Source organism: Varanus komodoensis, unplaced genomic scaffold (genome assembly GCF_004798865.1).
Source record: "Varanus komodoensis strain SLA01 unplaced genomic scaffold, ASM479886v1 scaffold22, whole genome shotgun sequence".
NCBI classification, from domain to species: domain Eukaryota; kingdom Metazoa; phylum Chordata; class Lepidosauria; order Squamata; family Varanidae; genus Varanus; species Varanus komodoensis.
Window position 1 is genome coordinate 14,787,819 of NW_025335606.1, and position 27,067 is coordinate 14,814,885.

General features: G+C 42.1%; 2 protein-coding genes across 2 annotated transcripts in view; both read left to right on the plus strand.

Annotated features, from left to right (window-relative positions):
- SPEF2 (sperm flagellar 2) overlaps positions 1-27,067 on the plus strand; it is a 123,105-nt gene that overhangs the window by 74,903 nt on the left and 21,135 nt on the right. The window contains exons 29-30 of the mRNA XM_044431056.1: positions 18,871-18,977; positions 21,391-21,573. Coding sequence (XP_044286991.1) covers positions 18,871-18,977; positions 21,391-21,573 — 290 coding nt within the window. The remainder of the gene's footprint in view (positions 1-18,870; positions 18,978-21,390; positions 21,574-27,067) is intronic.
- LOC123024093 (E3 SUMO-protein ligase KIAA1586-like) lies at positions 6,225-8,575 on the plus strand. The gene is made up of 5 exons (XM_044431407.1): positions 6,225-7,238; positions 7,344-7,561; positions 7,650-7,858; positions 7,965-8,088; positions 8,191-8,575. Exons 1-5 carry the CDS (start codon positions 6,225-6,227, stop codon positions 8,573-8,575), a joined length of 1,950 nt encoding a protein of 649 aa, XP_044287342.1.

Consider the following 27,067-nt stretch of genomic DNA (forward strand, 5'->3'; position numbering starts at 1 on the left):
AGGAGAAATAAAGGTGATTTTTACCTCCCATCTTTTGTATTTGCAGATTTTCACTAAGCAGCTTTGTAACCCTCCTAGCAAGGGTGCTTTGCAGGGGGAGAGAATGAGGATGAAGGAGACTGAGGTTTCCAGTCTTCTCCCCTCCCTCCCCAGCAGAATTCCCTCTTTTGTCCTTCTTTGAGGTCATGGTCCTGGCTTTGGAGGGTAGCCAACATGTTTCTTCATGCCTCCTGAGAGTAGACAGGAAGGTTGTCCTCTGACTGCCCTTTGTGAGGGTATGGTACTGACTTGCATCTCAGGAGCTATTTTTTCCATTCAGTGCTATGTTCTCATTGGATTGGTATCTTAATGTGAAACATTTAGGACTGCTTCACATATTAACAGTGCAATAATCTGTTTAGTCAGATGTAAACACTATTGTGCTCAGTGGTGTTTGCTCCCGGGAAAGGCTGTTTAGGATTCCAGCCTGGTGCCAATCAGGCCCTGTCTGGAACAGTCTACATCTTAAATTAAAGATGTAATGCGCCACTCTCTAGGGTTTTTAAAATTTTCTCTAAATTAAGTATATGTAACCACCCTCTGCTTTTAGACTACCATGCACAGGGAGTGAGGCTTCATCCATAAATATTTCTTCTTTCTTTAATTGTCATACAGCAAGGAGGATTTTGGGAAGGGAGTAGTTGGGAAAGGAAGATCAAATATTACTTCCCTCTGGGCAGTTTTCCTGATCCAGACTGAGACCACATATATTTACCAGGCTAAGTGAAAAAACAAACCAAGATAGAGCTACATGCTATATATTTAATGTAAGGTCCAGTTCAACAACCGGCCAGTCACCGTTCTCATAACATGGAGGTGTGAACATAATCTGAACTAGGTCATCCCTAGAAGATCTTATTAACTAGACAGGTTCAAATATGAGTGAGCAGTCCTAGGAACTGAAGGTAAAATTGTAGTAGGCATACTCATTCCATTTTCAACTCTGGTTAAACATCAGTGATGTTTTGGTGTTTCTCAAAAAATCCACAAAGCTTCTTTGATGATGGGGCAAAAGAAATGTCTGTCTGATGTAGGGATTGGGCTCACTTCTCCCAAAATACAGCATTTTAAGGTGGATACTTTGTACTCTGTTTCAGAATGAGAAGAAGTGAGATCAGAATACTTAGCTGAATTTCCAAGGTCAAAGTGTTGCAAGATAAGCATAGTAACTGATGAAAGCCAGACTTCTGGTTTGTGGGGAGACACTATGGAACAGGGGAAGTCGGAGTTAGAAGGATGAAACTTGATCAGTCCTGTTGTCTGATGCTAGGTGACCAGTTAAGTAATATCTGATGTGCCTGTGGTGTGGTCAACAAGCAGCATGGACCTCACTGAGGGTGGAACCAACCCCATTTGGTGGGGAAAAGAGGAGGGAAATTCCATTTTGAATCAAGTTCTGGCATGGGCAGAAGAAAATATACAATTGATGACTTCATTAACTTGATAGACCTCTCTTTCTAGCAATCTTTATATTACTCACTTGGTATCACAAAGCCAGTCTTGGCTAGCTCACTTTAACACAGTAAAAGACTGTCATTAGAAGCCTTTTATCTTGATCTGCTAGGAAGGGAAAAGGAGAGAGATTGGGTTGGGAGACAGAGAGATGAAGGAACCACCTCATGACACACAGCATAGGAATAGAAGCCTCTCTCAAACCAATTTTAACATTTACAGATGTCCATTTCTAAATTAAATCTATAGACCACAGAATGTTGTGAGTGAAAGTGATAAATGTGTACCCTACAGATATATTTGTCAGGAAGACTTGGGATGGGCTGTGACTTCCTGTTGATTTTATGTTCAATAGTAAACACAGATTTGCTACTGTGTAATGTGTGAAATAGCCCTTACAGGTTCAGAAATCTATATGCCTGTTTTCAAACCTATGACCTGGTTTGTACACAATTTACAACTCAGGTTATTTTTAGACCCTAGGTTGTCCTGAATGAGCTAGCAAGCTGGTCCATGCTTCTTGATTGCTCCGTTTTGACTTTACCTTCAGCAGAGGTAGCTAAATTGCCAAGTGACAACTTCCTGTCCCTGGATGAATTAATGTTATATGTTCAAACCTAGATTGCTGGCCTGGGTTGCAAGTCTGGCTTTTCAGGGGAGAGACAAGCCAGAGTGTTGAGTTAGAGTGTCATGCTAAACACCCTAAGCATAGAGTATCTCTGGGTTGTTTAACTGTTCCAGCTGGTTGGGAGAACCTAGCAGAGGTAACTGAGCAGAAGGGAGTAACTGGTTTGTGTACAACAAGCCAGGATAAAACCAAACAAAACCAAACCTGGCTATCATTGCATAGGAACAAGCCCTGTGTCTTCAAAGGCTGTTTACAACATTTTATCTTACTATGAATGCATAGTATGCTATTCAGAACTATTTATATTTGTATTTTCCTTTAAAATCAATATTCTGCTTAATCCTGGCTTCTGAAAAGGTTGCAACATAAATTATAAGTTAAAATTCAGTTGCTGTTTTAAATGAAAATGGCAGCCATTTTTCTATATGTGAGAGGCACTGACTGAAATACGCAGAAGGGCAAAGTTTTTCAAGGAAGTAACATGACCAAAGACTTACTTTTTATTGATGCACCACTGCGAGGCTAAACCTGAGGCTGGCGTGAACCCATTCAAACTATTGGTGGAATCTCATATGACTGAATCCTCTTTCATGCAAAAAGGTTGTTACCACAAGAAAAAAAAACCTATGTCAAGGAGCTGGGTTCCAGCTTCCTAGACATGCTAGTTTTCCTTGTGCAATGAGGGATTTTATTATATAAAAGAATATTCAACCCCTTGAATTCCCATCTGCTGTCTGAAATGGTTCAACCTATAGGAGTACTACTTCTGTGAAAATAAGGTTTTATTCCAACACTGTATATCAGGGGTGGTTAAGCCATGACCTTATTTATTTATTTATTTAGAAAATTTCTATGCTGCCCCATTTGCCGAAGCCTCCTTAGAGATGCATGCTGCCCTCAGCCTAATTTCAACTGCCTTCTACAAGTGATCTATTTCTGCACTTGTCAAGAGCAATCTATCTTCCACAGATTGTTGGGCAGGGACTGAAGGAGGAAAATGCAAAGAAACTACTGGCAGAAAGAGAGAAGAGGCCCACATTGGTCTCCAGTCCTGCTCTCTGCCAGCAGGCAGCCCCAAAAGATTACCCCAGGAGAATGCATTTCTCAACTGAAAAAGGTCCCCCAACCCTGCTATATATTGCAAATTCCATGTCCTCAAACACATGATTTCTCTCCTTATATTCTGAAGTGGTACAGTCTCTAAAGACTGTGTGATACCCTTTCTCTAAACATGTTGAAATATTTGGAGACTGACATGACAGTAACACACTGAAGCAAGCTGTCAAGTGGCAGATAGTCAAAGAAGACTACTTTATTTTCCATTTGCTTCCTTAATCCCATTTGAAATAGGAATAAGAGATCAGCTGACATTTTCTCATTTAAAATCACCATTTTCCTTTGCTTGATCCTCTGCAACAGTGTTCTCTTAAATGTGATCAGTAAAACAGATCTGTAGGCTTTTGCTGAAAAGTATATGGGTAGTCAGCAAAAAAGGAAACCATAGAAGGAAACTTGTGTGCTATATACCAAATACTATTTTGACTCAACAAGAGTCAACTAATATCAGAGTATTTAAGCCACAAGAAGAAGATTAGATCATTAAGAGAAGCTTAGCTAGCAACATGGAAAGTACCCAGCTTTGCTTTAAAAGGCCAATATCCTTATTACACAATTCTTTCTGCAGAAAGAAAACTTCATTAAAGAGGAACATGGGTTGTTTTAATGAATTCCTCCCCTTAATACTCTTGTTTTTGTTCTTTCTACCACTGCATTGACTTTAACACCTCTAATACTTTGATAATGAAAAGAATTTTATTTGGAATTGGATTAACTTGTTTGCTGCAGAACTGTTGAATTCCCTCCACTCCACAGACACTTGATCTGCGTTCAGATCAGCAAGTACAGCAAGTACTAGGAGAAAGTTTTTTTTCCCTGCAAGTTTGAAATTGGCTTGCGGTTGCTGGCCCCTTCACATGTGGTTCCCGAAACCAGGACCAGCATGTTCAGACACGTCCTGGGGGACCACACCCTAGTAGGTCATGATCCTCCACTTTATGCACCCTGCTCATTCACCTGCTTCTTGCTCTGGCTCAGATAATAGTGCTGGTGCTAAGGAGAAGAGTAGATGCAACTAGTGTCTTGTTTACTGGCTCTCCTCCTATCGGGCAAGCAAAGTAGAAGCAGTAATAAGACAGAGGTTGAAGAGGAGTAGCAACTGGCAAGGATGGCAGTGAGAAGATTTATTGAGTGAAGGGGTCATTAAGGATGTATTGCCCATGGGCCCTCAGAAACCTGGAACCAGACTTGCCCCATCCCCTTTACCTGGTGTAGTGCTAGTGGTAGAAAGACAGCTATTTCCTTCCATTCTGCTCCTCTTCCACTGGAACAAGGAGGTCCGAATTTTCCCACATCTAATCCCTCCCTTTCTCTACTTCCTCCTCTTCCTACTTGGCAACTGGAGTGTTGGGGGACAGTATTCTCCTAGAAACAACTGCTATCTAGCATCCTGAGAAGATTACATTTCCTAGTGTTGAAAGATCCAGGAAAGGAGGAGGTGGAACCAGAGCTAAATTCACACTGGACATCACTAAAGAGCTGCCATGGCTCCAGCATCCTGGCAGGACCCACCCACCATGGCCATTTTGGCTCTTCCCAGATTCCTGTTCCCGCCATGCCCTCTGAACAGCACTAAGTGGCTGGATCTAATGAGAAGTTTAACTTTCCCCAATGCTCCAACATAATATCCCACTGGGACATTGTAGGAAAGCAGGAGGCAGCTTCCAGCCCCAGTTCATTCCTGCCCACTGCCATGGGCAACTAAACCCAGGAGGACCCATTGACCAAAGAGGGAACCCATTAGAAAATTCTTTGTCATCAAGGTCCTCAGATTTGGAGCTAAGCCTATTAAAGTAAAGCAATAGTTGCTGTTGCTATGAGACCAACAGTCATATGATTGGGAGGGAAGCAACTCCTCCTCAGTTCAGACTAAATCCTGAGCCAGAGAAGAATTAGGGTTACAGTGCTCACCTCATTTTTATTGTGAGCAATATGGGTTGCTGAGTGGTAAAGCTTGCTGCCTCTCTGTGACGGTTCCTTTCGAGTACTGTTGGCATGCAAATGCATATTGTTGTGATTTTTCTACTAGGAATCTTTTATTTTCAATTGTTTTATTTTATTTCAATTGTTTTGAGAACCAAGACATACCTACTTTGTGTAGAAAACCAAAAGCCGCACTGAACATTTGGAAAATGTCTTTTTCAAGAAGAAGAAATTTCTCTGAAATTTCAAGTGGAGGAGAACTCCCACTTACCTGACTTAACCCTATTTTAGTGCTGAGGTTTACTGGATATTTCTTGCTTTTCTGACTGCCCCCACCCCCAGCTGAATTCTCCACAGCTGTTACTTGAATGTCTTGGAAGCAGCATAATATCAGGGAGAGACTTGCAACCCTGTGAGCATTATGCACCATTTAAAATAAAACCTTCTTAGAATCATAGAACAGTAGAGTTGAAAGGGGCCATGAAGACCATTGAGTCCAACCCCTGATATTGCAGGACACCATGTTACACCATCCCACTCAGATTCTTCTTGAATGTCTCTAGTATGGCAGAGCCCACCACCTCTCTAGGCAGCTGGTTCCACTGTCGTATTGCTCTGCCAGTGAGGAAGTTTTTCCTGATGTCCAGTCTGAATCTGGGTCATCACAACTTGAATTGATTATTCCGTGTCCTACTCTCTGGCATCAGCAGGAAGAAATCTTGACCTTCCTCTTTGTGACAGCCATTCAGGTACTTATAGAGGTATATCATGTCCCCCTTCAGTCTTCTCAAGGATGAACATGCCCAGTTCTCTCAGTCTCTCTTAAAAAGTCAGAAATTATATTTCAAAATAAGAAATCACATTAACAAGAAAATTGATTTGTCATGAAAAAGCATGTTAATGCCAAATTGTATTTAAAATATTTATAGCCATAGCAGCACTGAAGCAATTTAAAAGCAAGAATGTAACTCCAGGCATCCAGAGGCAATCGAAGAAGAATCGCCAGTTTCCAAAAATATGGCTGTCAAAGTACCCATGGCTCAAACATGATAGTGACAGAGGCATAATGTACTGTTCTTTGTGTCAGAAACACAATGTGGATTTAGGAGAGAAGACACATAATTTTTGTTCTGGGACTGATGATTTCATCCTTGAGTTAGTCAGCAACCACCACAACAGCGAAGCTCATGCATGGGCAACCTGTATGGAAGCAGCCAGTAGTTCTATTCCAGATACAGCTACCACAGAGCAGATGTTAAAGAGCATGAGCAAAACCGTCTTAGGAAGGATGGAAAACCTCTTCAGAACGTGCCATGCCATTGCCAAAACTGGACGACCCTTCAGAGACCTGGACTGGATGTGCAAACTGGATGATATGAAGGGAGTGGATATTGGTTCTGTATTTAGAAATGACAAGGCAGCAAGAATTTTTATTCATTTTATTGCTGAAGTGGAACGAAGGGCCTTGAAAGAGAAATTAGAACAATGCAAGTTTTTCTCACTCATTAGTGATGGTGTGACAGACAATGTAATCACAGAAGCTGCTCTTGTATATGTCCACTATGCATATCAAGGAAAAGTCTGCTGCCAGATGGTTGGAGTTCAGCCAGTAGAGAAATTTGATGCTTTTGCTGTGAAAAATGCTATTCTGAAAACATTGCAAGCCAATCTGCAACTCAATTTGCCCAGCCATGACTGGGCAAGTAAACTTGTTGGGTTTGGAAGTGATGGTGGAGGCATTATGGTAGGGCAAAACAATGGGGTGGCTAAATTGTTGACGGAAATCCAGCCACGTGTTCAAGGTGTGCACTGCCTTGTGCATCGGCTTGAAATTGCTTACAAGGCTGCACTGAAGAGTACTCAGCCATACACTATTCTAACAGATCTTTTGAAGAACATATACTATTTTTATCATAATTCTCTGCTAAATAAGAGCAACCTCAAGCTAGTTTATGATTCTCTGAAACTGAAACCAGCAATCCCTTCTCGAATTGGTGGCTCTCGATGGCTTCTTCGCCTGCAGACTGCTCTTCAAATCCTTCTTAAAGGTTACCCAGCAATTGTCCTCCATATGAGTAAGGTAAATACTCTTTAAAACATACATGGGTAGAAGAAATAATAAATGAAGAAATGGGGGAGGGTTTTGCCAGTGTGTTATTGAATTGCTTTTCTTGATGAGTTCCAGATAGAAGAAGAGCCATGTTCTTCAAATCACCAGAAAGCCAAAGATTTCTTAAAGCTCCTTCTGAAAATAGACATCATCAAGTTTTCTCATTTCTTACTGGATGTTGTTAATGTCCTCAACATTCTGTCTCGTGTGGCCCAGGATCAGAACTCTTCCATTGCAGATGTGTTTGCAACATTTCAGTCAATGCGGGAAACACTTCGAATGTATCAAGCCAGGTTGTATATTCTGCTCAAATACGGCATATTACTGGCTATATCTGAATTGAACATACAACCTCCATTTCTTCAATGTTCTGTTTTTCAGAACAGGGCCTAGAGAGCATCTGGTGGAAACTATCACACACTTTCATGGTTACCAGCTTGTAGGACATGACAATATATCAGCAGTGCGCATAGAATTATTAAATAATCTTTTGGACCAGCTGTGTGGTTGCTTTTGCGATGCTAGTGAAGATATTCTGCGAGCAAGCACTATTGGAAGTTTTAAGCTGTGGCCAGACAAAATCAAACAAGGTACAGAAAACCCTATGTGTTGGCAATGTGATAGCATCTCAATGAATAATTTCTTCCTGAAACATGTCAGATGAATATTTTAAAATTAACATTAACATTTCTACAGAATTTGGTGAAATGGAAGTGTCTGTCTTGACAAAGTATTATGAGCCAGTCCTGGAAAGTGCCAAAGTGAAAATTGATGAGATCGAGACAGAATGGAACATGTTGAAAGCAGAACTATATACTAGGTAATAAGCCAGCTGATGTAAATGTGGACTAGTTGAAATTAAATTAATTTTGCTGATAATATTAGTGAGGAAAACAAATGTAATAACCCTTATCCTTTCTAGATACCAAAGCATTCGGAGCTTAACCTGGGATTCAGTCAACACCAATTATTCTCACAAATACCCAAACATCTTGACACTAGTAGATCTTGTCCTGGCACTGCCTGCAAGTTCCAGTGAAGCCGCACGAGGGTTCGGCCAAATGAAGCTTACAATGATGCAGCCACATTCAAAACAAATGTTTGAAAGCATGACTGATCTCATGATCATCCGGATGAATTCTCCAGATATCAAAAGGTTTGATCCTCAAAAGGCCATTCAGTTGTGGAACCTATCTTGCCAAAGGAATAGAACTACACAGGCTGATGAACAGATGGCTAATTGTGAAAGTTCTGAGTGTTCATCCGACTCTGAATGGGAAAGGGAAAGTTCATTTGGCAGTGATTAGCTATGTATCAATTGCTCCATTGTGTCTCCACAAAAAAGCTAGAAGGGTGTATCAATGTATATTTGCTTAATAATTATTATGTATACCACACACTAGCCAAATATATTGTGAGCAGCTTATGCAATTTATCTGCTAGGAAAATGGAAGGCACCTTAGGGCCTTGAGGCTATCCTTTCACTTACAAAATAAGGAAGGTAAGAATTAAGCCAAGCAGAACCCCAAAATGACACGAAACTAAAATGTGGTCTAAAAAACTTGGGGGGAAAATGATGTCTAAATACCAGCTCATGTTGTTATGGCTGGAGTGGGTGATTGCAGAACAACAGAGACTAGAATGAGAGACAGATGGTCATCAAACGGTATCACATGGCAGTGCCTCTCACACTATGGGCCATTGCAGTATTTCCCTGACCACCTTCTTTCCACTCGTCCTCCCAGACAGTACGGTGTGTGGCTACTAGCCATCTGGCTTTTCTACTTCACTTGCACCAGAAAAGAGTGGGGAATGGAAGGAAGGTGAAATGAGTGGCAATACAAAGGAGGCAGAGGGGAGGAAACCAAGCACAGTTAATTATCACCAAACTTGGACAATAGAGGGCTCACTAGCCACAACCACCTCTTCCTTCTCCTGTCCCAGTTGGAAAAGGGGCACCCACCAGCGGCAGCCCCAGTCCAGAGCATGGAGTAAGCCAGGCGGTGATCACTTGCTGTCTCCATTTTGCTGTCATTCTCCCTGCTGTCACTTCTGTCCACCACTCCTGGAATAACACTTCTACATGACTTGATGCCACCAAGACTTTGTACTTCGGGGGAGTGTTGCTAATGGGAGCACCTGCGAATCAAAGTGTCCGCTATCACTGCTGGACAGAATTGGGGAATATGTTGCTCCAGGAAACAGTGTTAGCAAGTCCTGTGGGAGTAGCATCCCACTAGCCATGATCATGGACACAGGTGACATAGGAAGGGAAGATGAAAAGATGGTGAAGACTCCTGCCTGATTCTGTGCCAGCCACAACTCCTCCATCAGTGATGATTCTCCCTATTCTTCGGGCTGCAAGATGAAACCAGTCAGTCTTAGAGGAGATCAACCCTGACTGCTCTTTAGAAGGCCAGATCCTGAGGATGAAACTCAAATACTTTGGCCACCTAATGAGAAGGAAGGACTCACTGGAGAAGAGCCTAATGCTGGGAACAATTGATGGGAAAAGAAGAAGGGGAAGACAGAGGATGAGGTGCCTAGATGGAGTCACTGAAGCAGTTGGTGTGAGCTTAAGTGGACTCCGGGGGATGATGGAGGACAGGAAGGCCTGGAGGAATGTTGTCCATGGGGTCACGATGGATCAGACACAACTTCGCAACTAACAACAACAACAAATCTAGAGATCTACCTGGTGCTAACAAGGCACTGTATTAAGCAAAGCTTGCTTGGTTTATCTCTCTCTTCTAGTTGCTTAGGTAGTTGTCTGCAGTCTGCATAATAAAGATAATTGACTGGCAATAGTCTTGATTATTCTTCGGACAAGTTTCCTTATGGACAAACCTAGCCAGCCTGCATTATACTTTGGGTTCATGATGAAAGTAGTCCAGTCACACTGTGTCTTGGATCCAGTGTGGACCCCACTGAGCCTATCTGCAGGCAAGAGAGGAAAGAGGAGGAAAAACCTGGATGACAATTGGGCCATCTCTTTCTTTTTTGCTTTTGGTTGGTTGAAATGTTAGTCTTAGTGCTAAGTGATCAGCAGCTCAATGGCCTGGATTTTGCTTCTCAAAATGAACACACAGCAATGTACAGTGGTACCTTGGCTCATGAACTTAATCCATTCCAGGACTCTGGTCGTGACCCAAATTGGTCATGAGCCAAGTCAGATTTCCCTATAAGGTTCAGTGTAAATAAGGTTAATCCATTCTGTAACTTTTTTTAATCAGAAAAATTTGAAGCAAAGTGACAACAACAAAGATCGCAGCCATCTCCCTCCCCCCACCCTGAGCACGAGCGCGGCCATCTCTCACACCTCCCCCAGCATGACCGCGATTGCGCCCGTCATCCCTGCATGAGCGTGATCACGATTGCGGCCATAGATGGGCGCAATCGCAGGTGCGCTTGGGAGTGGGGAGATGGGCATGACCGTGCTGGTGGGGACATGGCCGAGATTGCACCCTTCTTTCCTGCATGAGTGCAACCGTGATCATGGCCATCTCCCCACTCGGGGGTGTGGGGAGATGGCCGCGATCGCGATCACCACCCAATGCAGAGCTTGCAACCTGAGTCAAAATTTTTATGAAATTTTTGCTCGTGACCTGATTTGGGTCGTGAGCTGAGGTACTGCTGTGTTTATTTATTCTTTATTTAAAGCATTTCTATTCCATTCCCATTTAGTCAATGAACCTCAGAATGGTTTACAATATATTAAAAATTTAAAATCATAACAAATGCTACCTTACACATTTAAACAATCACAAAATGAAACCAATAAATATCACTTTAATTAGAAGAAAATGTAAAAGCAAAATATGGTATAAATAATTATAAAATTAATAGTATCAAGCACACCTCTCTGGAGAGCTGGTTCCATGACCAGGGTGCCAAGGCTGAAAAGGCCCTTCTCTTTATGTCCTTCACAGCAGGATCCTGGGAAAGGACCTCTGTTGGTAACCTGAAGGTATGGGCAGATATATATGGGAGGGGACATTCCATTAGAGATCCAGATCCTAAACCGTTTAGAGCCTATCGTAAGTACCTTAAAGTGGGCCCGGAATTCAATTGGAAGCCAGTGAAGGTGACATAGCATTGCAGTAACATGCTTATCCCTTGGTTTTCTCATTAAGAGGCGAGCTGCTGTATTCTGCACCAATAGCAATTTCTGAACCGGTTTCAAGGTCAGGCCCACATAGAGTGCATTGCAATAGTCTAAGTGAGAGGTTATCAGGGCATGGATCACTGCTGCCAGGTTTTGCTTGTCCAGATAGGCAAGGAGTTGGAAAATCAGCTGAAGCTGAACCTGACTGCAGAGCTCACCTAATGTTCTAAGGTCAGCTGTGGGTCAAGAAGCACCCCCAAACTTCAAACCCTGTCCTTCAGGGGGAATACAACCCCATCCATAACAGAAGAGATGTCGTCCAAATGAACAAGGGACCCACCTACCAACAGGACCTCTGTCTTGTCAGGATTAAGTCTCAGTTTATGAGACCTCATCCAATCGATCACCTTGCTCAGACACTGGTTCAACACCAAGACAGTCACACCTGAATCAGATGAAAAAGAGAATTTATTTTATTTTATTTTATTTTATTTAAAACTTAACTTTTGTACAGTATACACTGGTTCCCCAGTACTATGTTTATGAAAAATCCTTTTTTTAAAAGCTGTCGTATGCCTAGGTAGAGTGGCCACTGATCTCATGAAGGGGAAGTAAATTAGCATTAGTGTTTATTTTTATTTATTTATTTATTTAGAATATTTATTTATTTAGAATATTTTTATCCCATCCTATACAAACCAATTGTCTCAGGATGGCTTACGATATAATATAAATAAACATTAAATATAAACAACCAATGACTATAATAATAAGATAAAATGCAACTGAGGATATTAATATAACCAGATTAAAATTATTTAAGCTTTAAAATGTTGGGTAAATAAAAAGGGTTTTACCTGGCACTGAAAAGCATATAAAGTCCACACCAGGTGAACCTCTCTGCAGAGCGCATTCCATAGTCAGGGCGTGGAACAGTGTTAAACTGTTCATTGTATTTTTATAGCTATGGAAGTGAAGAAGCAAACTGAATTCCCCCAGCTGGGGATTGTACCAGCAATTTACAGTGGATCTGCTCCCATAATGCCTCAGTAATTTTTAGCCCTCTCAAGTGGAACTTGGGGTAGAAAGTTTGAGAACTCTTGCTGTAAAGTATATGGACAACTATTTCCATGCTTCAGTAAAAATAGTCCACATCTATTAAATATGACACAAACAAATACATGATTACTTGATTTCATTTTTGATACCAGCAAAACTTAGGAAAGCATACCTTACACTTCATAGCAAGTGTAAGAGAAGTAGAAGAATATGCTAAACGTATATGGTGCATGCTTGTTTAAGATAGAACATTCTCAAGGAAAATAGGTGAAGCTTACCATTAAACTGATTCTATAGGATTATATGAATATATGTTGTTCATAAAAGGATATAATAAACCTTGTTGTAACAACTAGAATGAAAATGCCCAACAGAAAAACTGGATGCAGACAGGGTACGGGGGAGGATGGAATACTATATTGTACAGATGAAGAGAGAGAAGAAAAATAAAAATTCTAAGAAAAGTTGAATGTATTTGTGTGTTTGAAAAGTTTCTTATTGAAGACTAAGATGGTCAGATAATTTAGTGGAATGGTGGAGAAGTTGTAACCCTCCAAATGTCTGATCACAGCCCCCAACTTTGACCACTGGCTATGCTAGCTGGGGCTTATGGGCATTAGAATCCAAAACATCTGCAGCCCTACAGGTTCTGTGTCCCTGCTGTAGAGGTATTATTCTTTAACATGTCATTGTCAAATACTATGATATGTGTGGACTATATTTTTTTATAAAATCCTGAAGTATATATTTTGGGTATATATTTCGTATAGGTATATAAACTATTTTTAAGTTAAAACTTTTGCTTGACTTGGTGGAGTGGAGACAAATATCATGTGTTCCCCCAGCCCATTCCACCTCAGGTTATTAAACTAATACCAGTGTGAACTTAGGGCAGAATTTGGTGCCTTGGAGACTTACATCCACTGAATGTGCAGCATGTGGCATGGTTATTTCTGGTTACCCAAACTTCATCTAGATGGCCAGTTTTAGCCATCTCTGTTAAATGTGAAATGGGAGGGAAGAAGGCTGGGCTACTGTTTGGATATGGCATATGCTGCTGGCACCAACCCCCTCACTGTCTCACTCTCGGCACGCCTGGTTTCTTCTTCTCCAAGGTTGATTTCCAACCTCAGAGAGGCAGCTGGCATGGTTCTCTTTGAGCTGGCTGTGAATGTGGCAGGACAGGGCTCAGGATTTGGAGTCACAGCGTGCTCTCTGAACTGGGGTGCCAACTAATTCTATGATTCCTCAAACGATATCAGAAGGCCATAGGATTATTGCCTCAATGTATCATGTCAGTCTGAGGACAGTTAAACATTCTTTATTTTAAAGCAAGTGGTTTGGAATGTTACTTTTCTTACCTGTTACTGAAGAATAGAACAATTTCTTTCAAATGACTGTATAAAATCCCACATCTTACTAAAACATTATTTTATTCTTGCATGTTTAAATAATTGTTCTAACTGTTTTTACTGACTAGTTTAATTTCCTGTGGATTTTCATTCTTCCGGAAATTTGTTGTTTCCTGCAGCAGCTGGTAAATACCCTTTATATCCATTGGGCTATCTTAGTTGCTTGGGATTCCAAAACAGTTTGAAGATTTATAGTGCTCATTCCTTAGTTTGAGTGTTCTGTGTAGTGCTTGCTTTGGTTTGCCAGTGCTGGGAAAGATCTTCATGTGCCAGTAGCTGCTATAGAGACCATAGCTGTCGATGACATCCCAAAACATTGTTTTAATCATCTACCCATAATAGAAGAAATGAAGAAATGGGCCTTTTGTGAATATTTTAATCCATCAGAAATTACAGGAATGTGAAGAAAGCCACATGCAGAATGAAATGTTTCAGGAATAAAAACAAGTTGAAGATACTGTCTCTCTCTCTCTCTCTCTTACCTATGCACCAAGGATCTCTCCTGTGTACACTCTGGATAAGACACCTTAAATACACCTGACTCTAGAAGGTACCACATAATCCATGCAATCTTCTCCAGTTTCTTGATGCTTTTAGATTGTTGCAACTGTAGATGTAGAGCCTTGCTACCTTCAAATGCACGCATAGTTGGATTGACTTATTAGCTGACGGAATGGAGCTTGCTAGAAGTAGCCATGGTACAAGAAGTCACTGCACATCAGCTAGAGCCTCTGGCTATGGGGCAGTCTACAAAGGCAACAAACAAGCAAGCTAGCTAGCCTCAACAGTGGCAAAAATCCTTCTCTCTCTGCACTCACCAGACTCCCAACTCACTACCTGACAATGGAAGCTCAGAAGATGGCAAGAACCTGTATGGGTTCCCCAATGCACAACATATTCCACTTTGAAAGGCAGCAGTTTTGGAACAGGGAATGTTGACCCCAGTACTTTTTTCCCTTTGGGTGCACACATGTTCTATAGCCAAGGGACTGTAGTGAAATACATTATATTCCATTATATCTTCCTCAGTCTTTTGTAAACTTCATGTGGTAACATGAACTTGTTTTGTCAGTTGTAATTTTTGCCTCTCAAAGAAGGTTTTTTGTTTTTTTTTTTGCACTTGAAAACCAATCAGCATTTCAAATATGATTCGTTACTGTCTTATAAATTGATCCTTGCCGAGGGGCAGTCCACACAGCCAAATAAGTTATTGTATATGTGAAGCAACACACCCTCTGGCAGTGTACTGACACCTATTTGCATACACTTCACTACAACAATTCTGATGAAGGAAAATGGGTTAATTGCTTGCATTGTGAATGTGAGCTGAGCTGCATGCTTGATAATGTGCCAAGGCACATGTGCGACTGCTGCAGTAAGTGCCAGATGTTGCATGGGGTAGATCCATTCATGGCACATCGATGCTGCAAGCTGAGCCAAAGACCAAACCTAACGCCAATGTTAAATGCTTCTTTGCACTTAACAAGCAGGTTCGGTTTCAGTACAGATAGCAACAGCTGCAGGAGAAAGGGGATTGATAATTGCCAGGTTAGAAGCAAACATGGGGCTGGGACAATTTAACTTTTTTCTCCCACGCTGTAGTCCTGGGAGGAAAATCAGTTTTAAAGCTGCTTCTTTCATTTGGGGTGGCGGGGAGAACCCTGCTGGCATCAGTGTGGAGGATTTCCTCCTAATGCAAAGAGCCATTTCAGATGAGGGATTTTGGTCAATTCTGCAGCAGAAGAAGCAGAGGCTACATTTTCTCTCTTGCTCCAAACTGCCTGTGATCCCAACAGCTCTCCGTTGATCTGTGCATCACTTGACACTTACCAAAGCAGTCGTGTGCAGGCCATTATAAGCCAAACTTTTAACTTAGTCTTCAATTGCAACTCAGTAGGCAGCTGATGCCACTTGCATGGTGGTGGGATGGGCAAACCCTATATGCTAAATGCAAATTTCATTAAATGTGATGCCTACTCGGCCCCTGGTCATATACAGATGGCTATTGACATGGCATGGGCAGGTTTCTGTTCTAGTGTTTAAACATAACTGCATTTCTATAATATAGACCAGATGCTTGTACTGGCCCCAAATGATGGCAACTTTTGCAACATTACAGTTCTGTGATATTGAACAGAATAAAATTGTGTACCAAGTTAATTACCTATGCCCCCTTTTGAGTAACATAAATGGATTTAAGTGTATCATTGAAGAGGCCAGTCATTTCTCCTCTGAAGTTATATTTATATAAGCTGTTGGCTTGTGCATGTGTCTGTTAAGTCTATAAGCTGTGCTGCGTGGGGCCTCTCTCTCTCTCTCTCTCTCTCTCTCTCTCTCTCTCTCTCTCTCTCTCAAAGAAAAACTGAATTAAACTTTATCATTTACTTATAGTGACTTTGACTGCTCAACTTATAACTTGTAGCTCCTTTTAAAGATTCACACTTTTAAGTACTACCTACTTTTCAAAGATAATTTACCTCAATTAGATCAGCTCTCCACAGCTTTGTTTATTGTACATTAATGTTTCTCCAACAACCTCAAGATGAGGACCATGATTACCTTCTCTAACAATTTTATATTTAAAACAACTGTGTGAGGTAATTTAGGTTAAGAAATCTGAACTCTGGAACCTACACTGGGACCTTGGTAAAAATTCTTATTCTGCTACAAAATACTTCGCACTTAATTCTGTGGTGTCACCAAAAGTAACTTTTCCAGTTCTGTAGTCCCCTGAGGCTCTGTGGGGAAGTTGGTAGCAAGATTGATGCAAGAAAGTGGGTTCTTGAATTGCTCCAAGCTGGTCCTGCTGGCTGGAACTCTCTTTTACTTGTAGGACACTAAGAAGATATTAACTAGGACTGCATGACACAACATGCTACAGTGGTTGTTTATTGTTGCTTGTCATGAAATCTGAACACACTGGCTTCCCCAACCCAGAGCTTGCCAGAGCATTATTCTCCCAAAAGGAAGCTGGACAGGGTGGGCTTGCCCTCTTCTTTACTGCTGCTAGAGAGGACTGAAAGCCACTCAAGCCACACTGGTGAAGGGCAAACCTGAGCTTGGCTTGGATGTTCCATTCTTGGCTGACCACAGCCTAGCCTTGTCTGAGCCTCCTTGAGCAGCTGGCTCTCCAGCTGAAATGGGGAAGGAGCACCTGGGCTAGGGGGATCCACTAAGAAGGGAGCATCCTTTTCCAGCCCAGGTTCTCCCTTCCTGCTCCTACTCTAGGGAAAGCCTCTCAGGCGGGAGCAGGGGAATCAGCTGAGCAGTGCAACTCCAACTGGGGCAGCACCACCCAGCTGGCTGATCTTCCCTTTTGCCTGAGAGTGGATCAGGCACTCCCATCCCTGCTCCAGAGTCTCTTCTGCAGCAGGAGGCTAGGGTGCCTGACCAGTCCTCTCATCCTCTTTGCTGCTTCAGGGCATAACCCTGTTTGCACAGCAGTAACTATTTTACAGTCAAATTTGTTCCTCCCCATGGTGTCTCCCAGGATACTGCCTGGAGGAAAGAAGGGGAAGGAGGAGGAAGCCACCGTGTTGAGCCCAGTCATCTGTCCGGCTCATTGTGGCTTCCTAGCACTTTAGGGTAACCTGAAAAGGCAATGTACCACGATAGGCTGTCATGAAAGGCAAACCCACCCATTGTCTCAGAAGACGCTAAAGCCAACTAAATCTTAAGGAGGCTGACAATACCTTTGATGTGCTGAGTTCTTAAAGGGCCCTTACCCGATTTTGTAACCTGAGCCTTCTGCAACACGGAGGAGATGGTGATTCTGCCCTGACCACTGACAGTCCATCACCCAAGAAAGTAGCCTGTACATTACCAGAATTTTCTACATACTGGAAGGCCCAAGGCTAGGGGTCATGGCACAAGTCATTCCTTGTTAAACGTGTTCATCTATATGGGGACTTAGGGCACAGGTCTATGGTTCCTGAGCAGGTGCTGCAAGAACCCTAGGATATGGTAGGCTTCCCCATATCTGTGCTTGGAGGAGGCAGTCTGATATCAGAGACTTCATTGGGGTGGCAGAAAGCTATTTCGCTATCCCTTCTGCACCCTTGAGGCTCTCACGGTGGTGTGGGCAGAAAGGGAGGCACAGTGGGCCAGATTTCCACTGTGTCCAAATCCTTCCTGCTCCCTCAATATGAGCCACAAAACTGCACCAGTCCTGGAGCTGCATTTTTCTCCCAATGGAAGCAATGAGAGGGGAATGAAAAAGCCCCAACCAAACAATAACGAAAAAAGGCTTCTTTCCTCCTACTTCTCACTCAAGTCAGCACAAGCCTCTTGGGTGGTTCTTCTGCCCTGAGTTCTCCTAGGACCGATCCGCCTATGTACCCCAAGTACAGAATACTGCAGACTTCAGAAACAGGGCTGGTGACTCACCTTTTCCAGGCCTTTGCTTTTTGCAGCTCCAGGATTGTGTCAAATATCCATAAGAAACATCCATACCAGTAACTCAATCCTGTGTGTATCTACTTAGAAGTAGTAATATATTAAATCTGGCCTACTCTCAAGTAAGTGTGCATAGGATCTGCTTTTTAAAATTATTCTATTCCACACAGGTTCTTTGTATTCAAGTACCTGGGAGAGATCAGATGAAAAAGGAGAACAAAGGAAGGGGATAGAATGAAATAAGAAGAACAGCCTGTTTATCTTAGAAGGGCAGCAGACTAAACTCAGTTGGTACAATCACATGCCTGATTTGTTCAAGATCACATTAATGTTACAGCCCTAAAGATTAAGCTAGGAAGCAAACATCATTAAACACTTATTCCTGAATTAACATGATTGGGATCAGACTGTCAGTGTCTTTAGACTATGGTTGATTGTTGAATATATATGACATGCATTTTATTTGAAAACATAAAGCTATGTAGAGCTATATCTAAATTACAAGTACCATGCAAGAATTAGGAAACAAAAACTGGAGCAATACCAGGAAGTGAAAATATAATAGTTTTTTTCCTGTAATATGAGTTACATCATGATATCATTTTTTTCTTTTCTCTTGTTCTTTACCTAGGTTTAATACCAAGCAAAACATTCATTGATCTTCTTTATGACTTGATTACTTTGAATCTTGGCTCAAACTTGCTTCCTGATTCCTGGATGCACCTCTCCATTTATGATGTTGGTATTATTAATTTGCTGATTTAAAAATGTATAGGCCTTGTTTCAGTCTCCAATCCGCACACATTCCGGCATTCTGACACAGAAGACCCTAAATTAGTAAGGTTGCTTTATTGCTGTAAATTCCACAGCATAAATTTAATGGTTATATTCTTCAGAAATCATGCAACCAGCATTATTTGGCAGTAGGCCAAAGTACTTTCACTTCAGTCTAATATCTAAACTTCTACTGTCATAGGTAGTCTAGAAAGGGTTTCAGTGATAATCTTCCTAGACATTTGGCAAGCAGAAGAGGACCTCACATGTCTTCTTTGGACATTCCAGTCAGGGGAAGGGATTCAGATGTTTTTTGGGGATGATCATCTAGACATCTTGCATGAAGAAAGGGATGCAAATGTCTCCTTCAGATATTCCAGAACCAGGGTTCAAGCAAAGAATCTAAGCAACTCCCTGATGCTCTTGGGGCAAAGGAAGTGAGCCTAGCAAAAGGAGTGAGTTTATTCACACATTCCCACAGAGGACAGAGCCAGCTTTGCTGTCTGAGTTGAAGCCTCTGTGTGATGTGAGTCCTGGCTGTAGGTTCTGATGCAAGGGAAGGGATTTTAGAGGAGGACAGGAACCAATTTGCACCCCGCTCCCTCATACACACACACACACACGCGCACACACACACACACACACACAGACACAGAGAGCCATGGTAGCTTTGCCAACTGTGTTGGACGCTCTGTGTGATGTGACTCTTAAAGGCCAAAACAAGATCAGACATGCAGGCAAGTGTTTCTCCCACATGCAAAGATCTTGACACCAAGCCCTCCACACACACATTTTGGAATCTCTGTGCTCTAAGGGCTCAGATAATCCCTTAGCCAGTTTGATGCCCATGCCAGAAGGATATAATCCATAGCCCTGAGAATGTGTCATCCGTACAGCATGCAACAGCCCTTATCATGGACCCTACCAATAAAGTCCAGTAAGATTAAAATCCAGTTTGGTGCATAGTGTATGCACAGAATATCCCTGTAAGCTCAGGCAATTATAGCTCCAAAAAGAAGGATGCAGATAGGGAAGATAAGATGTTTCCAGGAATACTCCCAAGGTTGAACTGTGGCTTTTAAACAAAAGTGTGGCTTCTTGTTTAGTCTTCATAGAATCATAGAATAATAGAGTTGGAAGGGGCCATGAAGGCCATCAGGTCCAACCCATCTGCTTGTTACACCATCCCATTCAGATGACTGTCCAGTTTCTTTTTGAATGCCTCTAGTGTGGCAGAGCCCACCACCTCTCTAGGCAGCTGGTTCCACTGTTGTTTTGCTCTGCCAGTGAGGAAGCTTTTCCTGATGTCCAGCCTGAATCTGGGTCATCACAACTTGATTTGATTATTCTGTGTCCTACACTCTGGCATCAGCAAGAAGAGATCTTGACCTTCCTCTTTGTGACAGCCTTTGAGGTACATATAGAGGAATATCATGTCCCCCCTCAGTCTTCTCTTCTTAAGGCTGAACATGCCCAGTTCTCTCATGTTATCACTCTATGAGTACAAAGGTTGTCACAAAGAGGAAGGGCAAGATCTTTTCTTGTGATGCCAGAGTGTAGGACACAGAATAATCAATTCAAGTTGTGACAACCCAGATTTAGGTTAGATATCAGAAACAGTTTCCTTACTGTCAGAGAAATGGTGTAACTTAATGACCCTAACCCTAAACCTAACCAGTTGCCTGGAGAGGTCATGGGCTCTCCCAAACCAGAGCCATTCAAGGAGAAACTGGACAGTCATCTGAGTAGAATGGTGTAACGTGGTGTCCTGAAAAAGCAGGGGGTTGGACCCGATGGCCTTCATGGCCCCTTCCAACTCTACTATCATTCTGTGAGTCTATACTTTACTCATGTTGGTATCACTGTCAGTGAAGCCATAGTCTGCCTGTCTCTCCATTTTTCTGTGTATATTTATAGCCCCTTCCCTGGTCCCACCCTCTTTTCACTAAACCCCATTTGGTGTCACACCTTTCATGCAGTTTTCCCCACCAAGAACAATGAAATGCCTCTTAGTTACTGGTGGCATATTTTGCTCAACTCCCTATTCAAGTGACACATGCTGATATTTGGGGCACTGCTCCATTTGCATTTCACTTCAACCAACATTCGAATGTGCCCACCATGGGCTTCTCTGAAACCGAATTTCCCTTGGGACTGAAAAATCCCTGGTCTTCTTCTCTAATCTGCCTAGGGCTGCTGCTTCCTAATTAATTCCTTAGTAATTCTGTAAAATAATCCTGCCCCTAACTATTGTGCACCATTTCACCAGACTCCTCACATCTGGTTCTGTCCAGAAGTATTGGATGTTACGTTATAGTTCGGCATTAGGGAAGGCCGTTTGACTGTTCATCTGGATATCTGCGTTGTTGTGTTGCAGTTACAAAACCTGGCATCCCTGCTAATGGTGAATACAGACATTGTGGACTGGCGACGGTTCTTACTAGCGGCTTCCCAGCCTTGGCCGATGCCCTCAGTGATGGAGTTGCTTGAAACACTGCAGAGGTTCCAGGATGCGGATAGAAATGGATCTGGCTTTGTTACTCAGGAAGAATATGAGCAGGTTGCACTTTTCCTTCTTCCGAGTTTGGGTCTTTGTGATGGTGAATCTTATGGAAAGGAACGAAGCAAGTAGCCAGCCAGTCTTCATTCACTCACATCCAGTGGCCATGAACCTAAACTGTTGGCATTTTTGTTTTATTTTGGCTAACGCAGTCTCCCCACAACTTTTAACTACAACCCGTCCTTTACCAAACAAGGGAAAAAAGAAAAGGGAAAGGGAAAACAAGTTGCTACATTTTGGAGTGGCAATCTTATTTGCACTGACTTATGAGTAATCCTTACAGAATGCAGTGAGACTTACTTCCAAGTAAACAGGCATAGGATTGTATTGCAAAAGTGTTTTATGGTTTTGTGTGTGTGTGTGCAGGCGGGAGGGAGGGAAGGAGAGAAAAATGAAAGCAAAACCCCACTGCACTTTTTATTCAAAATATGTAATAAATTAAATAACCTCAAATCGCAAAAACATGTTTTAGGTTTCACATTCACTTGCAGTGCCTCCACCCTTCCTTCAGGAGCCAACCACAAAGTGGTTGGGGTAGAGTTCTGGAGAGCACCTGACATTTTGACAACTCAGTAATAAGGGACGATCGAGTGTGCTTTTCTCCATGGGGGGAAGGGGGTCTTCCTCCCCCAACATGATGTTGCAGTATAACTCACCCTAAAGGCTAATTTCTGCATCCCTCGCAAGGAGTTTTCACTTGAGGAGAGGCCCCCTGTCCAGCCTAAAGGGTCCTCCGGGAGGTGAGGGTGCCTGAGGACACCCTCCTGCTCTTGCACCTGTGTTGCTTAGCTGGGTGCTTGCACCATCTGCCATGCTCTGCAGTCCGAGGCTGCATGCTCTTTTTGGAGAGGGAGCTTGCCCTTGAAAGGAAAAAAAGCAAATATGACTTGGGCATTTTGTCCCCACTTGCCTCTGTAGGGACCCCCTGACCTCTTGGGTGTCTGGCAAGTCTGCCTGCAGGTCTTGATACATAGCTACAGTGATGGCGGATGGGCCCACTGGTCACAAGGCAGACTTGTGAAGAGCAGGAGGACTCACTTTTTTTTTTTTTTTAACAAAGGACAGTCCTTCATTTGAAAGGCTGCTAGAGGACCAGCCTTTATTTGAAGGATTTTGCTGTCCAATTTTAGTTTTAAGAAAATAAATCGTAAGAACTTATGTTCAGTTAGTGCCAAGAAAAGTAGGAACCTGGGTCACTTAGTTGCAGTGGTGAGACACATTGTAATTGCATGTGAATATAATACTGAATATGTATTTTTTCATTTCCTCATAACGTATGCAGATTTTATGCAAAACCCCTTTTGGGTGATATGGTTCCTCTTTTTGTTGTTGATCCATAAGTCATTGGCCTCCACAAGATGTTGGTCAGGAATCTAAGATCATGAAATCAGCACACAACTTCAAACTGACAAGCTGGTGCTGGAGGCAACTAAGAGTAAACAAGGAGGCCTAAGTCACATTCTACGTGGGGCTGCCTTGTGAACTCTTTTTAGTCATTTCAGTCAGTTTGGAATGTACTTACCGGGCTGCAAACAGGGATTGCCTAGAAGGAACACAACTTGCGCCTATTTAGTTATGCCACTTCTAGAACACCCAATAGCCAAAGCTGTTGAATCCTTAAAATACAACATGATAAAATATCAAATTTTTACAAATGTATGTCAACATAAAAACCGCCAAATAAAAATAAAAACACAATAATACTTTTAGTCTGAAAAAAGCCTTCCAACTCCCAGCCAGCCATGGTGGGGAATGTTGGGAGCTGTAGGCTTTCTTCTGTCTAGATGTGCATAGAATTGTGCCTTTAAAAACAAAACTGGAAGTGTTGGGCCATGCACTCACCTTCTTCCACATCCAATGCCCTCTTATGGAGCTTCCAACCATATGAGTTCAAACAGGTGGTAACCAAAAAGAGGGACACTGGAGTGATCAGACACTGTGTGAGGAATACTTAGTCCAGGTAAGTTCACCTGGCACTCTGCTTGTCTTTTTGTTACTTGGCAGGTTTATCCCCTGCTACAGTATTTCAGGTGTGCATTCTGGGTTGAGCTGTTTTTATGGCTGCTTTTCCTAAGCTTTTGTCTTTACTATTAAGTTTTTCACTGAAATGTTGTTAATGTTGATTGTACACTAAGCCACTTAAGCTTTTCATTGTAATATTATGATTGATTGTACACTGCCCTGGAGGTTGTATACTGAAAACTGGCCTAAAATTAGCAAATATAAGAGTGATAAATGGTCCAGAAAGATGGAAATCTGGAATCTTGTTCCAGCCTATGGAGGGATGACATGCTAACTGCAGGAAGATGTGTTCTTCAGCTTGCTTCCTTGGCTGAGATCAGCTTTCACGTTATATGACAACCTTCTGTTATGAAGCTACTTATCAGTCCTCTGAAGTATCTGCTGCATTATGCTCATTGGTCTCCTGACATACGTGGGGCCAGAGAGGCGGTGGAATGGTAAGAATCAGTGGAATGTCTGGATAGGTCTCATTAATATCCAACCATGTTGGTAGAGAGGCATTTCCAGGGACCATGATGGGGAGAATACATTCCTCAAGGGTCCTCTCTGCTCATTTTCTGTAGAGGGGTCTACAGGAGAGGGTTCCTCAGTGACTGGTTCTTGTGATGGATCAGTTTGAGCATCTTTCCCTGTTTTAGGATTCCTGATGCCCAGGACTCTTTCTCTGGTGCAGACACATCTGGTGCCTGGGCAATGACACCTATGCACCGTAATGCCCTATCAGTGTAATGGCAGACTGCCGGTCTCCAGGACTTCTAGCTAACACAGCATAAAATATTTTTTAGTATGTAGGTCATCACATCCACCAATTGTGTTGTGTCCCACTGCAATATGTGCATAATTCTAGATGTTTACCTGCCCAGACTGTGAGCCTAGACAATAACTGACTTACAAAGTAGTAATTACAGATCTTGTCAGACTAATCTGATCTCGATTTTTGATTGAGTAACATCCCTTGTGGACTGTGGGAATTCTGTGGACATAATATACCTTGACTTCAGCAAAGCCTTTGACAAAATGCCCCATGATATCCTGATGAGCGAACTAGCTAAATGTGGGCTAAATGGAACAGCTATCAGGTGGATCCACAGTGGGCTACAAAATCAGATTCAAAGAGTGCTTTTCAATGGCACTTTCTCAGACTGGGGAGAGGTAATGAGCACAAGGCTCGTTACCACAAGGCTCAGTCCTGGGCACAGTGCTCTTCAACAATTTTATTAATGACTTGGACAAAAAGGTACAGGGAATGCTGATCAAATTTGCAGATCACACAAAGATGGATGGAATAGCTAATACCCTGGGAGACAGAAACAAAATTCAAAGTGATGTTGTTAGGTTGGAGCACTGGGCTGAAAGTAACAGAAAGAAATTCAGTAAGGACAAATGCCAAGTTCTACATCTAGGAAAAGAGAAGTAAATACACGGTTACAAGATGGGGGATACATGACTCAGCGATACAAGAATCTTGGGATTATTGTAGCTCACAAGCTGAATATGAGCCAATGATGTGATGTAGCTGCAAAAAAAGGCAAATGCTATTTGGGGCTGCATTAACAGAAGTATTATAAAGTAGTAGTTCCTCTTTACGCAGCACTGGTTAGGCCTCATCTTGAGTACTGCATCCAGTTCTGGGCACAGTTTAACAAAGAACTGTTTCTTAAGTTTAAGAAAACCAGGGGACTGGAAACAAAATCCTGTGAAGGGAGATTGAAGAACTGGACATACTTAGCCTTGAGAAGAAAAGACTGAGAGGAGATAGGATAGCACTTTTCAAATACCTGAAAGGCTGTCACACCGGGGAGAGCCAGGACCTCTTCAGAGGTCCTTGCATTTCAGAATGCAAGACACAGAATAATGCACTCGAATTACAGGTAACCAGATTCTGTCTGGACATCAGGAAGAACTTGCTGATTGTCATATTGCTCTAACAAACCCAAGGAGCTTGTCAGCTCTCTCAGACTAGAGGCATTCAAAATGCAGCTGGACAGCCATCTGAAATGGATAATTTAACTTAAAATCCTGCACTGAGCATAGGATTAGACGTTCTGGCCCTCTGGCCCCTTCCAAATCTACTATTCTATGAATCTGTGAAGGTTTTCTACTACCATTTAAATGTTGTCAGTATTAAAGAAAGTGTTTTTGCTTTTGTGCTGCTATACATTCTAAAATGTGGGACAGGTCAGGATCCTTATCAAATAGCAAGACTTTCCCATAATCACATGACATCTGTATTAAACCTCTTGTTTATTAAGCTATACCATGCCATTACATATATCATTAGAAAAAGGGAAAGAAACAAGCCCCAATTTGTGGCAACTCGTGTAACCAAAAGAAGGAAAAGAAACAATACCCACTAGGAATGGAAAAACCACAAAGAGATGCAGCTCTCAATTATACACCCACCCACACAGTGTTGCGGTATTTTGCATAGCATGGGTTGAGATTAAAAACATACCAACAACTCCAGAGTCAACACAGGAAATAGTGTAGAACTTTTTTTTCAGGTTCTGTAGCTGATAATTGGGCTGGTAAATCTGAGCAACATCTGACTGTGTGTGTTGTTTTTGAGCAAACACAGAAGAAACAAATTCCACTCATAGGGTTGTATCCAACAGTGGCTTTAAGTTAGAACACAGTTTCTATCAATTGTGAAAAACCCTGTTTTTATCCTTGTGCAAGTGCCAAATGCATTTCCTTTTTTTCTGCTTGTACAGACTCTTCTACAAGCTGGTGCACATGCCATTGTGCAAACTGTTGCACAATTTGTTTCACAGGGTGTTGCACAAGCTGTTCTGCAAATTCACGTATTATGCAACTCATTTCAACTTCATTGGACTAAGTGCTTCGGGCGCTGTTTCTGGTTGTATCCATATATTAGCAGAAAAATTGCAAGAATTGGTGTTGTTCTGCTAGCAATTGCCCAATAACTATCAGAAGTTGCATAACTAATAAAAACAACACCTGTAAGAAACTCTTGAGTTGTGCAATGCCTTGTGCAATGATTTACACAACAGCTTTTGTAATGCAAGATCTTGCACAGTGATTTGTGGGAAAGGTTGTGTAATGACTTGTACTTTCACAACAATTTGTGCAACAGCTTGCATGCATTGTTCAAACTGGGTCAGAATACTTGTGCAACAGTTTGCATGGGCTGTGTGAACAGAATCAGAATAGTTGTGCCAGAATACAAACAGGGTTTTCTCCAATAAAAGCTTTGTGCTAGCGAAGTGACACCCTTAGATAAAATGCCAAATAATGTATTTATTCCCAGGCGAAATGCCTCTGAGGCCAACAATACCAAATAATCTCACCTGGGTTAAGTAGTTAACTTCTAGGGTTCTGGATAAGGTTGTGACACTCCCAGATGAAGCTAGCAAGCTTCTTTAAATAAATCCTTATACAGCAAATGTAGGCCAGGATTGGAGTTTTCTAAGTATGTTCTACAGATTTGCAAAGTATCCTTCTAACACAG